General features: G+C 45.7%; 1 protein-coding gene across 1 annotated transcript in view; it reads left to right on the plus strand.

The window, feature by feature from the left end:
* Bfsp1 (beaded filament structural protein 1) overlaps positions 1–13860 on the plus strand; it is a 35320-nt gene that overhangs the window by 5109 nt on the left and 16351 nt on the right. Inside the window, exons 2-3 of the mRNA XM_041670729.1 lie at positions 4567–4627; positions 11757–11852. Coding sequence (XP_041526663.1) covers positions 4567–4627; positions 11757–11852 — 157 coding nt within the window. The remainder of the gene's footprint in view (positions 1–4566; positions 4628–11756; positions 11853–13860) is intronic.

The following is a 13860-nucleotide window of genomic DNA, read 5'->3' on the forward strand; positions in this document are numbered from 1 at the left end:
CTTCTGAATTCATCTTGTTCCAAGCTGTATGGCCACCACGGAGCAGTTCCTCATGCTCTGAGGTTGATTTAAATATCTCATTGACTTATTCACTACCATTGCCCCATGGAGAAGTTTTAATATTTTCTGTTAGATAGTGGGATTTGAAAATCATTATAAAAAAACTACACACACACACACACACACACACACACACACACACACAAATGCACCCCATATATGTGTTTGCATTCTCAAGGTGAACTGACAGCAGCCAAAGCCAAGTGAGAATCATGCAGGAGGTGGAAAGCAGGAGCCTCGAGGCCCACAGCATGCTAGACGCTCTCCACCTGAAAGATGGATAAGTTCATAGTCATATTTTCAGTGCATCAAAGACTAGAGAAAACAGCAAACAGCAAGAATCATAAAAACAAGGAAAAGTATCAGACTACAATGATAAATGCCGTCAATTATCCAAATTGCTGAAAACAAAACAACAATTTATATAAACAACTATATAATGAAACACAAAGTATGATTTTACTTTTTGAGCTTACTGATATGAATTTGGGAATTCATGTCATTAATTTTGTATAATGAAATCACTTATCTTTAATATATCTAGATGGATCTTTGTAGCACGAGAATTACCCACGAGACTGTGTTGCTGTGCTGATTACCAAACATGCTGTTAAACTGCACAGCCTCGTGGATGTTTCTAGCAGGAAAAAGCCAGGAGAAAATTAGATTTTTGTTAACAATGTTATTCTCAAAGATAATAACCCATTAAAAAAACAAGTTCTGGCTCCATTAGAGTCCCACAAAGGACAAGGACTATACCTATGGCATCTTGGTAGGAGATGTAAAACTAATTCAGAGATGCATAAAGAACAGCAAGCTGCTCAGCCCATTTGGAACTGGAATGCAATTTTGATTGGGTTTGGTTGTCTTTCTGGCCTTTTTAATTCTGAGAACACAGAGGTTACACATAGCACAGGGTTGTCAGTACCTGACTTTGACTCATGGGCCAAGATGTCCAGGCCATAGACAGTTGTGCTTTCTGGGGTGGGCGTGGAGTTAATTAGAAGTGGTTCCTGTGGTAAGTGACAGAAGCTGCAAAGTGACATTGGCCTACTTCATATCCGTTAGGATGGCTAACAGGGGACAAGTGTTTGCAAGGATGGGCTGCACTGGCCTCACTGAGAGGTAGGTGAAGGGGTGCAGCCACCATAGAGAACTCTCTCCAAAAGCTAGATGCAGTATTACCACGTGATACAGCATTTCTACTTCTCAGAATCCTCCCAAAACACTTAGCCAGGCAGTGGTGGTGCACATCTTTAGTCCCAGCACTCAGGAGGCAGAGGCAGGCAGATCTCTGAGTTCGAGGCCAACCTGGTCTACAGAGTAAGTTCCAGGATAGTCAGGGCTACCAGAGAAACAAAACAAAACAAACAAACAAACAAACTAAAGAAAAACACAAAACCAAATAAAAATTAAATAAAACAACAACAAAAAACCCAACAAAAATGGAAAAAACAAACAAGCAGACTTGAAAACTGGCACTGCCCACTCTACTCATAGCAGCAATTCACAATAGCTAAACTGCATACGCACTGGGGTGCCGTTGTCTGAGGCGTGTCTCAGCAAATGCAGTATATATAGAAAACAGATCAGCATTCGGCCTGAGAAAGCCAGGGAGTTCAGGCATATATCGCAACATGAAGAAACCTTGAGGACTCAAGGCAGACACAAGAAGAAAAATACTGATTCTACATGAGGTACTTAGAGTAGGCAGATTCCCAGAGACAGAGTAGAATGTTGGTTTTAAGGACTGGGGTGGGGATGGATGGGCATGAGTTTTAATGGGCAGAGCCTGGGGTGAGGGCAGATAGGGCATTAGTATTTAATGGGTATAGCCGGGGGTGGGGGCGGATGAGGTCTTAGTATTTAATGGGCATAATGTTGCAAGGTGAAAGAGTTCTGGAGGTAGATGGTGCGGATTGCTGTGCAACACATAGAGAATACATTTAACGCCATTTATGCTTAAAAGTGGCAACTCTTCGTTGGGCATGGTGACTCATACCTTTAGCCCCAATATTTGGGACTCAGAAGCAGGCAGATCTCTGAGTTTGAGGCTAGCCCGATAAACACAGAGAGTTCTAGGCCAGCTGGGGCTACATAGTGAGACCTTGTCTCAAACAAAATAAACTAACAAACAAACAAAACCAAACCAAAACAAAAAAAAAATAAAAAAGAAAAAAAGAGAAAAGGTGAAGAGCATTACTGCTCTCGAAGAGGCCAGCATTCATTTCCTAGCATCCTCTTCAGGAGGCTCTCCACTTCCTCCAATCACTGCTTCTAACTCCAGCGCCAAAGGATCCAACTCCTCTTGTGACTTCCATGGGCACCAGCGCTTATGTGTCCCCTCACGTACACATAATTAAAAAATAGAGGTAAAATCATTTAAACAAGCGGTAAATCTTACGCATGTATATTTTACCACTCAAAACATAACACTGGCTTATTCAAGATGGAAATTCTTTTCTCTCTTGGATAAAGTCTGGGCATGCAGTTTAGTGTGCTGTTCTATAGTATTTGAAATTCTGAAGGTTTTGTTTGAACTTCAAGATGGCAGCATCCATGTTTCAAACTGCAGGACACGTGAGGTGATGCTTACTTACTGTTGCCTACATTACCTGGAAGGCCCCACACAGATCTATGCTTCCATCCTATTGGCTAAGATTCAGCTACAACCACTCCTGGATGAAGGGCTGGGAGGGCTGGGAAATATAGCTTCTGTCTAAGCAGCCTGGTGCTTGCTGAATATCAAGGGTTGGAACTCCTAGGAGAAGATGTGAATGCATATTGGGGGCAGATTACAGGGAATGAGGGCTGGGGTTCATTGGAAAGAGCTTTTCCCTCTCTGACCATAATAATTTCTGGGATGTTTGCCTATCATTTCTTAGAACTTTGGGAAGAAATGAAATAGGAGAGACTAGCATATTCCTCGTGGCAGGTGAGCTGTTAACTGTTTTTTTTTTAAATATTTATTTATTTATTTGTTACGTATACAATATTCTGTCTGTGTGTATGTCTGCAGGCCAGAAGCGGGCACCAGATGTCATTACAGATGGTTGTGAGCCACCATGTGGTTGCCAGGAACTGAACTCAGGACCTTTGGAAGAGCAGGCAGTATTCTTAACCACTGAGCCATCTCTCCAACCCCTGTTAACTGTTTTGAACGGGGACTTCCTTGCTTAGCCAAGGTGGTGTGGTCATCAAACACATCAGAGTCATACTTTACTCTGAGTCCTACACCCCCTTCTATTAGTTTGGAATCGTTTAGAAACCCAATCAGTAGCTTATTTGAGAGAAGACCTCAAGGAGCATTGATTGGCCAGGGAGTTAGGAAGGGCGACAAGAGCGGAAGGCAGCCAGTATCAAGTGTGTTGTCAAGTAGGTTAGCACGATGGGCACCTACCGCGTGCGTTAGTTATCCAAGCTAGTGGATTTATCTTCCTAATTTATCTGACCTTTGTCAGAGGCTGAGGGCTGCTCCTAGTAGGTGCCGAGTCTTTGGCTCATTCATCCATTTGCTAGGCAGGAGTGGTGCTGTAAGGATAGGGGCATGGTGCTGGCAGCTTCTAGCGAAGCTTCCTCCTCCTCCTCCTTCTCCTTTTCCGCATCCTCTTCTTCTATTCCTTCTCTAACCCATGTGTGTGCAGGCTGGGGGGTGGTTTATGTGTAAGCATGTTTGTGTGAGGGTGTGTCTTGTACATGCACTAGAATGCCAGAGGATGGTATCCAGTGTCCTCTTCTATGACCCTCCCACTTATTCCTTCGAGGCAGGATCTCTCCCTGCATCTGAATCTTGAATTCTTTTCAGCTAGGCTGACAAGCACCAAGCACCAACAATTCTCCTGTCTCTGCCTCCTAAAGTGCAGGTTTTCCAGGCATGTACAGGACTGTGCCTGGCTTGTTATGTGGGTGCTGGGATTGGAACTCAGGTCCTCATGATTGTGCAGTAACTATCTTACTACTGAACCATATCCCTAGCCTGGGGCACGGTTTTCAACCGTGTTCTACATCTTTCCCTGAAAGGTAACAGCAATCACTTCCTTTGGTTATAAGGATAAATGATTAATACAGAAACACTGACAAGTTGCAAGTGTGAATGAGTACATCAGTTTGGGAAATTGGTCATTTGTTATAGACTGAATGGGGCAGCCTTCCTGTCTCTGTTTGGAGGCTGTGCTTGGGTTACAGCTATGCTCAGATATAATTCCCTCACCCTCGGGTGCTGGGTGGGTGGCGGCTGAGGCGCTTTGAGGCTCCAGGGTGGAGGACTTCTATTTTGCTTACCCTTTTAGGCAATCCACATTTTCTATGTGGTTGAGGGTATGAAAATTATTGGGAAGCAGCAGGCAATGAAATGTGGAATGATCTATTTCTTTAAAATTGAAATTACCTTCTTGAAGAAAAGGACATGGTATTATCTGAGATAGAACTTTACACTGGTAATGCGATCTATAACTGTGAAAGCCTAGAAGCTGTCTAATTCTTCTTGCCTGTGTGTCTGATTTGCAGATATGAAAATGAGCGTGAAAGTCAATTGGTACTGAAAGAAATGCTGGACCGGCTTAACAAGGTGAGCGGAATACTGCCTTGTCGTAAGTAGCTTCCTTACAGCATCAGACTAAATGGTAGGAGCAACTGTTTCCCATAACCCCCTTTCCACTATTTTAGGATTTGTCTGTTTCTTGTCATTTCTTCCTTGACTTGTTAATTTTTTTTATTGTGCTATATATTTTTCCTCCACTCCCCAACTTCTTAATTTCAGCTGAATCTTTGTGACTGAGCTAATGGACAAATGCACCTTATGATGCATGGTATGTGATCTCATGAGACCACGAAGCTGATATATTATGCTAGGTGTTTTAATCTGCTTTCCATTAATGTAACAAAATACTTGAGTATGGGTAATTTGTAAATAAACAAGAGTTTTTAATCTCACAGTTTGGAAGTTGCAAGTACAAACCCATGCACTAAATCCTGGTTCTGGTGAAGGGGCTGATGGCTTGGTTCACTGCGGGTAAAAGGCGTCAGTGTTGGAGCATGGGAGGTGAACTTGCAAGATAGGAATCCATAGATGGGGTAGAGGGTGTAAGGCCCTCCCTCCATGCCCCCCTTGAATGCCCTATTACTTCTTAACACCTCTGCACTGGGGACCAAGCTCTCAACCCATGGGCCATAGTTCTAGGCTCTCATAATTTGCCAGCATTACAATGCTCCCGCTGATACACTGATCACAAACTGCAATGTGTATTGTGTAAATCAATACCTCTGTTCTGTGGCTAGTCAATAGTCATGAGGTTGCTGTTCTGAAGCAAAGGACTCAGGGAAGAGAGGAAGAACCCCCCCCCCTCTGTTCAAGTATGAGGAATGGGGGAGAGGTGCCAGGGATTCTGGAACATTCTAGCTCTTTCTAGTGGGGATAGTTTCCTTTTTCTTATTGTCAAAAGGGTTGGACAGACACAGACATGGCTAATAGCTACAAGAACCATCTTTTCTGGTCATGCCAGAGCTCACCTGTTGGGATAGAAAGAGTCATGGAGATGACTTAATTGAAGGATACTGTTGAGGGCACATGGGCTTCCAGCCCCTAATGCCCCCATGCTTAGAGCCTCATTCTGCTTGCTGATGAGACACCAAACTCGTCTTGTATGTTTTGTCAACTCGACACAGGTTAGAGTCATCCGGGAAGAGGGAATGTCAGTTGAGAGATTACCCCCACCAGATTGCCTGTAGGCAAGTCTGTAGGGCATTTTCTTCACTAATGATTGGTGTGAGCCCCCCTGGGCTGGTGGTGGTCCTGGATGGTATAGGAAAGCAGGCTGAGCAAGCCATAAGGAGCAAACCAGTAAGCAGCACTCCTCCATGATCTCTGCTTCAGTTCTGGCCCCCAAGTTTAGGCTTTGAGTTCTTGCCCTGACTTTTATTCAGTGGGAGAGAGAGAGAGAGAGAGAGAGAGAGAGAGAGAGAGAGAGATCAACCAGAGGGCTGTATGCGGTAATAGATCCTTTCCTTTCCAACTTGTTTTTGCTCATGGTGCTACAACAGCAACAGAAAGCCTAATTTAGATAAAGCTCTTCCCCCCTGAGCTCAGATTGGCCTTACAATTCTCTCTGTATGACTGGCAGCCACTTCACACAGTAGGGCTTACTCAGGGTATTTGCCACTTCCTAGTTTTGCCTAACCTTTGTTGTCAAAGTGGCATTAAAATACCAGAACTGAAAATTGGAGGAGCCTAATTTTGTTTTTATTAATATTAACTGCATCTGGTGCCCATTCTTTGTGTGAGCAGCTTGTGTGTTGTTCAACAATGACCCTGGGAGAGGGGTGCCATTGATAACTAGTGGGCAGGCCAGCACTTAGCATTTGGGACTGACATGCTAGACATAACAGAAAGATTGCGGCAAAGATAGGCTTCAGCAGAGCTCCAAGGACACGGGCTCTAGGTTGATGGTAAAGGGGGTGTGGGGTAGGGGAACGGTGACCCCAAGCCTGTTGTGGGAGAGCTGGGAGTTTCTTTCATGAGAACCAGGTGTTCTGTTTACACTTTAACTCATCCCATTTTGGGCTGTGGTATAGTCCAAAGCTGCAGGAGGAGGACCCACTGTCTTCTTCACTGGCCAAGGCTTTCAAGGACATAGATACCTAGCACCCTTCACCTTGGTGGCAATTTAGGCTCTCTAGAATTTCCCTCTCAGCCCCACCATAGTGACGTCCTGCTCTTTACCCTTGATGGACATTGACAAAGGCTTTAAAAACTTTTGTCATCTCTCTCTTATTACAAAAGCAATTCGCATTTTCAACAGAAAAATAAGGCAACAGAGAAAGTGAACACCAAGGAAAAGATGTCCCACTATTTCCCCACTCAGAGAAAACAGTTCTAGGACTTTAATGCATATCGTGACTTAGAGGGTGGGTATTTGAACTGTCAGCCCCACAAGAATAACTCTCATGATATTGCCAAGAGTGTAGGTGAGGGCTAGCACAGGGAGTTGATGTGGTCGAGCCCTGGGCCTGGGTAAGACCCTCCTACCCACAAGTGCGCTACGCTATCCAGAAGAGGAGGGCAGCCTCTTAGTAGAATCATAACACACTGCTGATTATGGGTGGGACCTGGGGTGAATCACTTACCTTTCTGAGGTTCAACTTCCTTCTCTGTGGGGATAATTATCATTCAGTGGAGTGAGAGAATGTCTCCACGCCCACTGAGCATGAAATGACTTAGCAATATACACGATTCGCCTGTCAAATGGCAGTGCACAGTCTTTGTCTGTGGGAGGGCAGAACATTTGATATGACAGATGCCAGCTTCGCTTCACTTCCCCTCACTGTGAAGTGCATAATTTAATGGAATAGGAGATGCTTTAACTGGTTCATGGAGGAGTAAATTTTTCATAGTTGCGAATTATGTATATTCTTAGATTTCTTTTATTTTGTGTGCATGGGTGTTTTGTTCTCATGTGTGTCTATGTGCGACCTGGTATTTGCAGAGGTTAGAAGAAGGAGTTGGACCCCCTAGAAATGGAGTTATCAATGGTTATGAGTTAGTTGACTTGTGGATGCTGAAACTTGAACCCAGGTCCTCTGTAAGAGCAATAAGTGTTCTTAACTGCTAAGCTCTCTCTCCAGCCCCAGTTAGAAATACTTTTAAAAAATGTTTTATATTTGTGTGTGTGTGTGTGTGTGTGTGTGTGTGTGTGTGTGAGACTGTGTGAGAACATGCTGAGTGTGTGTATGTGCCTTCTTCATAAGTCAGAAGAGGGCATCAGATCCCCCTGGAGATGGAGTTATAGGTGGCTGTGAGCCACCAGACATGGGTGCTGGAAGTGAAGCTGTGTCCTCTGGAAGAGTAGCAGGTTCTCTCAGCTGCTTAGCCATCTATCTCTCCAGCCCCCCGAATCATGAATTTTTATGATTGCCCTTTTATTTATAGCATATTACATAAAAAGTTCATTTCAACATTTCAAATAAACCTAAGGAAAATATGAATTCATCTAAAGAAAACCCAGAGCAAATAGTAATAGTTCTTGGGTTTAGTTAAGTCGTGTAAACACTGGATTGGGAAGGTTCTTGAATCAGTTTGTGGGAGCCCCAGATCAGCCTCTGGTTACTGACGGGGCAGATTTCACTCATAGAGAGAAGTCAGTCCATGGTCTTCTTTCTCCAGTGAAGGAACTCACCCACGATCTGATGTAGCTCCAGAGCTCCTTCCCACATGCATGGCAGGCATAGATGAATGTGTTTGCAGTCCTGGATCACTCTCTATTTCCTAAGGGCAATCAGAGAAGCTGAGTCCCTCAGAAGCTAGACCCAAAGTCAAGTACTGGAGGTTAAAGATGCCTCTAGGTCTAGATAGTGGATCCTTGTCCTGGGTCACTTCACCTGTTACCAGGCTACATAGAAGACTTCCTGTGCTCCGCTGTGGGAACATGACTCACTCATCCCAGAAGCACGAGGTGTGCACACCCCAGGAAATGAATCTTAGTCATCCAAGATCAGCAGTGAGTGGATACATTCCTTAGTTGATTCCCCTTAGCACAGAGAGTTTCACAAGTCCCCAGGGTTTCCAGAAGAATCAAGCCTTGATCACAATGGTGACCTATCTGCCTGTCTACCCTTGTGGGCTGTGGACATCATCAGCTGAGAAAGAGGAGGCTGGAAGAGTGGAGTCTCATCCTGATGATGCTCGGAAAAGTGATTCAATTTTTCCTTTACATCTCTCTCTCTCTCTCTCTCTCTCTCTCTCTCTCTCTCTCTCTCTGTGTGTGTGTGTGTGTGTGTGTGTGTGTGTGTATGTTGACATGTGCCATTGCATGTAGTCAGAGGATAACTCGCAGGGGTGGGTTCTCCCCTTCTACCATGTGGTGCATGGGGATTGAACTCATGTCATCAGCCTTGACAGCAGGTATCTTAACCTGCTCAGCCTTCCTGCCAGCCTTGGGCCAGCGATTTTGCTAAACAAGTCTGGAGATGTTTGCTTAGTCAAATCAACTTTTGACTCTCCACATAGTCTCAGAGACAACCCCAGTAGTGTCACTTGCAGGAAGGAGTCACCCTTGGGTGTGGCCGTGGGAAGACGAAGATACAGTCTTTGGCTCTTTGTTCACGTACCTGCCATATAGTCACGCTGCTCATGCAATGAGACTTCTAGAACAAAACACTTTTGGTTCTCAACAGTACACATGCCAAAGCAAGCTGCTCTTTGTTACCCCCTTTGAAGGGAAATAAACCCTCAACAGAATGCCTAAACAGTGCATCCAGAGTTGGTGATATGCTCAGCCTTTTGATGGAGCAAGAACCACAGACGACTTTTAAATACACATTCAAGTCTGTGCAATCTCTATAACTCATGGCCACATATATGTACTTGGAAGATTACTGGCTGCCAATAATTCCGGAGTTTGCTTATCAGCTGAGACGGCTCTAAGCCATGAACTTTAAAGGAAAGAGATTCTCTTTCCTCTCTCTTTAAAATAATTTAGATCGATGTAGCATCTAGGTACATGTGTTTACTTAAAGGCAATGAAAACCTTCAAAGGTTGGCCCACGAGCATGTAATTCATGTGCCTCTGAAGTCCCCTGTGGGAAAGAGCAGGAGGCTCTGGGGCCCAGGGCAGAAAAGATGGGGACACGAAGCAATCACCTTCAGGGTTATCAGTTTCTACATGACCAAGAATTCCTCACTCCAGAGAAGAGGAGAGGAGGGGCTCGGGAAGGGAAGGCCTTTAGCAGGAGGCTGGAGAGGAAGGGCACCCAGAGAGCAGAGGGAGAGAGCGGAGAATGAGGCCAAGGAGAGCGGAGTCTCAGCTCTCCCAGAGCCTCCTCCGGGCAGATGCAGAGAGCAACTTGCAACATTTTTGAAAAGGTTTTTTTGAGATCCAGGGTTGAAGGAAATGTGTTTTTAAATTAAATCCTACTTTGCCAGTGGTGTTAATGAACTTGGATCTCTGTTCTTTAGCAGCCGAGTCCTGATGGAAGCCTAGAATTCCTGTGAAAGAGTTGTCAAGGATGATTGTCAGGGTTCCTTGAACTTCAATTATCTCTCTGGTTCCTTCCTCAAAAAAGGGCTGTAAAGTCTCGGATGCAGCGAGTAGAAAAGTGTTTTCATAGCATATGCAAAATCCTGACTTCCATTCCCAGCACAGTGGGGTTGGGGCTGTAAATATCCTGGACCACGTGGACTTTACTGTGTGCCCCCCGCACCTGGAAGGGGTGTTGGAATCCTCGAGTGCTGCTTGCATTTCTAGATAGCTCTCAGGTACTGTGATCTGTTTTGTGAGCCATCTACTCTATTTCGAGCTCATACAAAGTCAGGGTGGGGTTGTTTTCTCAAATTAGACAGTTGACACAGGCAGTTGATTCTGAAAGATCTAGATGCTTCTGTTGCTGCGGCATTTGGAAATTCAGCTGACAGCATCTCAGGCATAATGAAAACACAAGCGTCTACACATTTCTGCACTCTGGCACAAATAAAGGAACATGCTTCCGAAAAAAATTCTCATCATATCAGCAACTGCACAGTCCTAAAGCGCCCGCTTACCCCTGGGATTTTTGGGGCAGTTTATTACACGATTGTCTTCCAAGCAAGACATGTGCTTACAGAGCATCTGATTAACTCCTATTTTAAAGACAAGTATTGCATTTTTATTATCACATAGGTGGCTTTGCAATATTTTTCTGTAGGAGCTAGTGCTGGTCCTGCATGATCCCCAGGGGGAGATGTGGAAGGATGGTAGGTGTCTGGTAGGATAGGCTCTCTGCTTGGCATCCCAGAAAAGCCCATGGCGGGTTCCAGTCTTGTTATCATCTGTAAGTTTCCAGTACCATTGGAGGGACCCACTGACAGCCTGATCCAAGTGCTCTTGCAAAGGAAGACTTTAGACTTTGAACTGCCCTTGCCGGACCCCTAAGTTCTGTGGATTTGGTTGAAGTGTCACTAAGGGAATAGAGCTGCTGGACATATTGGCTGTCTATGGCTTTTTATGATCTGCAGGAAGATTATCCTTAGCACATATAAGGTCCATCTCCATCTCCGTCCCAGGGGGCAAAACCAAATAAGCATCTTTGTTTTGATCTTATACAGTGGCTGGCTTCTGCGATATACTTTATGTGAAGGATGGTACCAGTGGCTTTAAGAAATTGTGAGCAGTGCTTTCCAAGGGCTCGTCCATCTGTAAGATCTCTCTTAGCAAAAACAAGAAGTATCTCTAGACATTGTCAAATGTCCCCTTTGAGTGCAAAATCACCCCGTAACGAGAACTGTTGCTGTCAACTAGGGCCAGTGACTAGCTTAGTGTTTTGTTTAGAATGCAGCATCTAGGGCTGGCAAGATGGCACAAGGGGGCAAAAGCACTTGCTGTGTGTTACTGATGACCTAAGTGGGACCCCAGGAACCCATGGTGGAAGGAGAGAATCCACTTCCGAAAGTTGTCTTCTGACCACCACAAATGCAAGCTGGTGTACTTGTACACACCTCAAGCCTGAACACACACACACACACACACACACACACACACACACACACACACACGTAGGGGCCATGATGTGTGTGTGTGTGTATGTGTGTGTGTGTGTGAGAATATGCAGTATTCTAGACCCACTGAACAAGACTCTGTGTTTTAGTAGGTCTCCATGCAGTCCCTGTGTTTGCACGCTGGTTCCCGGTACACCTAAGTGTGACCCTGGTGTGACTCTTTTTGTTGCAGAAAGCTGATGAAGCCTTATTGCGTAACCTGCACCTGCAGCTGGAAGCACAGTTTCTGCAGGCAGACATCAGTGTGGCCAAGGACAGGTACAAAAAGGTAACCAGCACATGTGGGAAGGAAACCCTCTCTTCTAGAAAACCCTGTTTGGGTTTGGTTGGACAGAAGATTGCTAGAGTGAGCGACCTGGCATTACATTCCCCTGAACCAGAACAAGTTGCCCACTGGATAGCACTTACCCAGCCTGGGGTGTAGAGAGTATGCTGGGGATTGCGATAGCAGGTCTTAGTGTCCGTACTGCACACTGCAATCTACAAAATTATCTAGACAGCTGCATCTCTGCTAGGCAGGCAACTGTTTCGTCTCAGAAAAATGCAGAAAAGAAGTGTTTCTATTTTAAGGTATTGTAGGGCAACCCTTAGCTGTGCCTTCGAGGCAGTCAGTTGGCACCTTTATTTAGGAGCCTTGACATGCTGGAAGATCAAATCCTAGCAGTGGGGAATCGGGAGTGTGCAGTCTGGCCTCGCTAGGCTGCTTACTGTGTTTCAAAATGCGAGTGGCATCCGGGTGCCATTGTGTGGGCTAACCGTGGGTGAATAAAAAAGGAATGCCCATGCTCTCTGGGCGCTGGTCTCCCTCTGAAACCCGAATCTTGGGTCTGTTGAGCCTTGACTTATCAGGAGAAACCTGGAGATAGGAAGGGGCTGGTGAGGCCAGAATTCATAGTTTCCTTCAATTTTCCTTGTTATCTTGAAGAAAAGAGGTAGCAAAACCCAGGAAATGAACCTGCGTAGATTTAGCTACAAGTTGCTATGTCTGTGAGGATCCTTCTCCTAGGGTGAATGGGGAATTTCTTAATTGTCCTTAGGAACCCTACCTGTTCTCACCCTAGGCTGGAATTTCTTGGAGACGATTTCCTTCTGTGGGGTTAATTTTCTTTTCTTTTCTTTTTTTTTTTGAGTCCTCATTTCACTAATACAGTATCTGCACCTCTTTGCCAAGGACCTTACTGTAGCAGGTGGAAGCTGCTCTGTCTCATAGGAAATACGGGGGTACTTCCATATGCCTGGAGCAGCCACATCCAGTGGCCGATGGGATGTATGATGTAAACTCCCTGAGCTCCTCTTGTCTGGGTAGCAGGACTTGGAAGAGCTCCTCAGCAGCATGAGCTCTGTGCCCATAGGAACGCAACAGATGGCACGCCCTGCTCGGCCAGTGTCCTTCCCCGGTCATTTCTCTGTCCTGTTAGCCACATGGCCCTGTTTCATTGCCCAGTTCAGCTCTCCACACCCAGATCCTTCTCTGGAGAGCCACTTGTAGGACCCAGCAAACCTTGTGTTCACTCTCTCCACCCTGCTGTGTGTGCTCTGCACCCTGCACTGAAGAACTCTCTCTGGCATCCTTCCAGCCTCTCTCCAGGCCCTTGCCAGCTTCCTCCTCCACACCTTGCCAGCTTCCTCATCCACACCTTGCCAGCTTCCTCCTCCACACCTTGCCAGCTTCCTCCTCCACACCTTGCCAGCTTCCTCCTCCACACCTTGCCAGCTTCCTCCTCCACACCTTGCAGCTTCCTTGTGTCTATCCTGAGAGCAATGCCTGGGGGCAGTCCCAAATCAGCCCAAAGTACCCTGAAGGCATTTAGAACAATAAATAGGGTGGGACGCTCCTGTTCACTACCTGTTGGGCAGCCTAGTTTGGAGGAGCTCAGGTCAGCCCCTGTGGGCAGAGCCTGAGATGGTGATGTATGTACCCCAGTTCTGTGAGTGGAGGGCCATGGGGATAGAGTGAGAGAGGGGAACATTGGTCTCACTTGGAGGCCCTAGGTTGGTCTTTTTTACTCATGGGCTAGGGTCCATGCTGTTTTTTGGACAAGTTGACCAGTGGTTGGTCGGGGCTGTTTTCTGTAGAGGAGCTGTGTTATCAGTCATTGCGCATATCTGGGAAAGGTGCATTGGCCGGTACAGGTCACCAGGCCTCCCTGCAGATAGTTGGCCCTGTTTCATAAAAGGACTCCCATTCTAGGAGACTTCAAAAGCTTGCCTGAGAATATGCACAGCCAGTAAGCCATTTAGTCTCAGCATGGCTGGCTAAACCTGCCCCTTCAGTG

The sequence above is a fragment of the Microtus oregoni genome, unplaced genomic scaffold (assembly GCF_018167655.1).
Source record: "Microtus oregoni isolate MIOR12 unplaced genomic scaffold, Mior012 000020F_ref0000438, whole genome shotgun sequence".
In the NCBI taxonomy this organism is placed as follows: Eukaryota; Metazoa; Chordata; class Mammalia; order Rodentia; family Cricetidae; genus Microtus; species Microtus oregoni.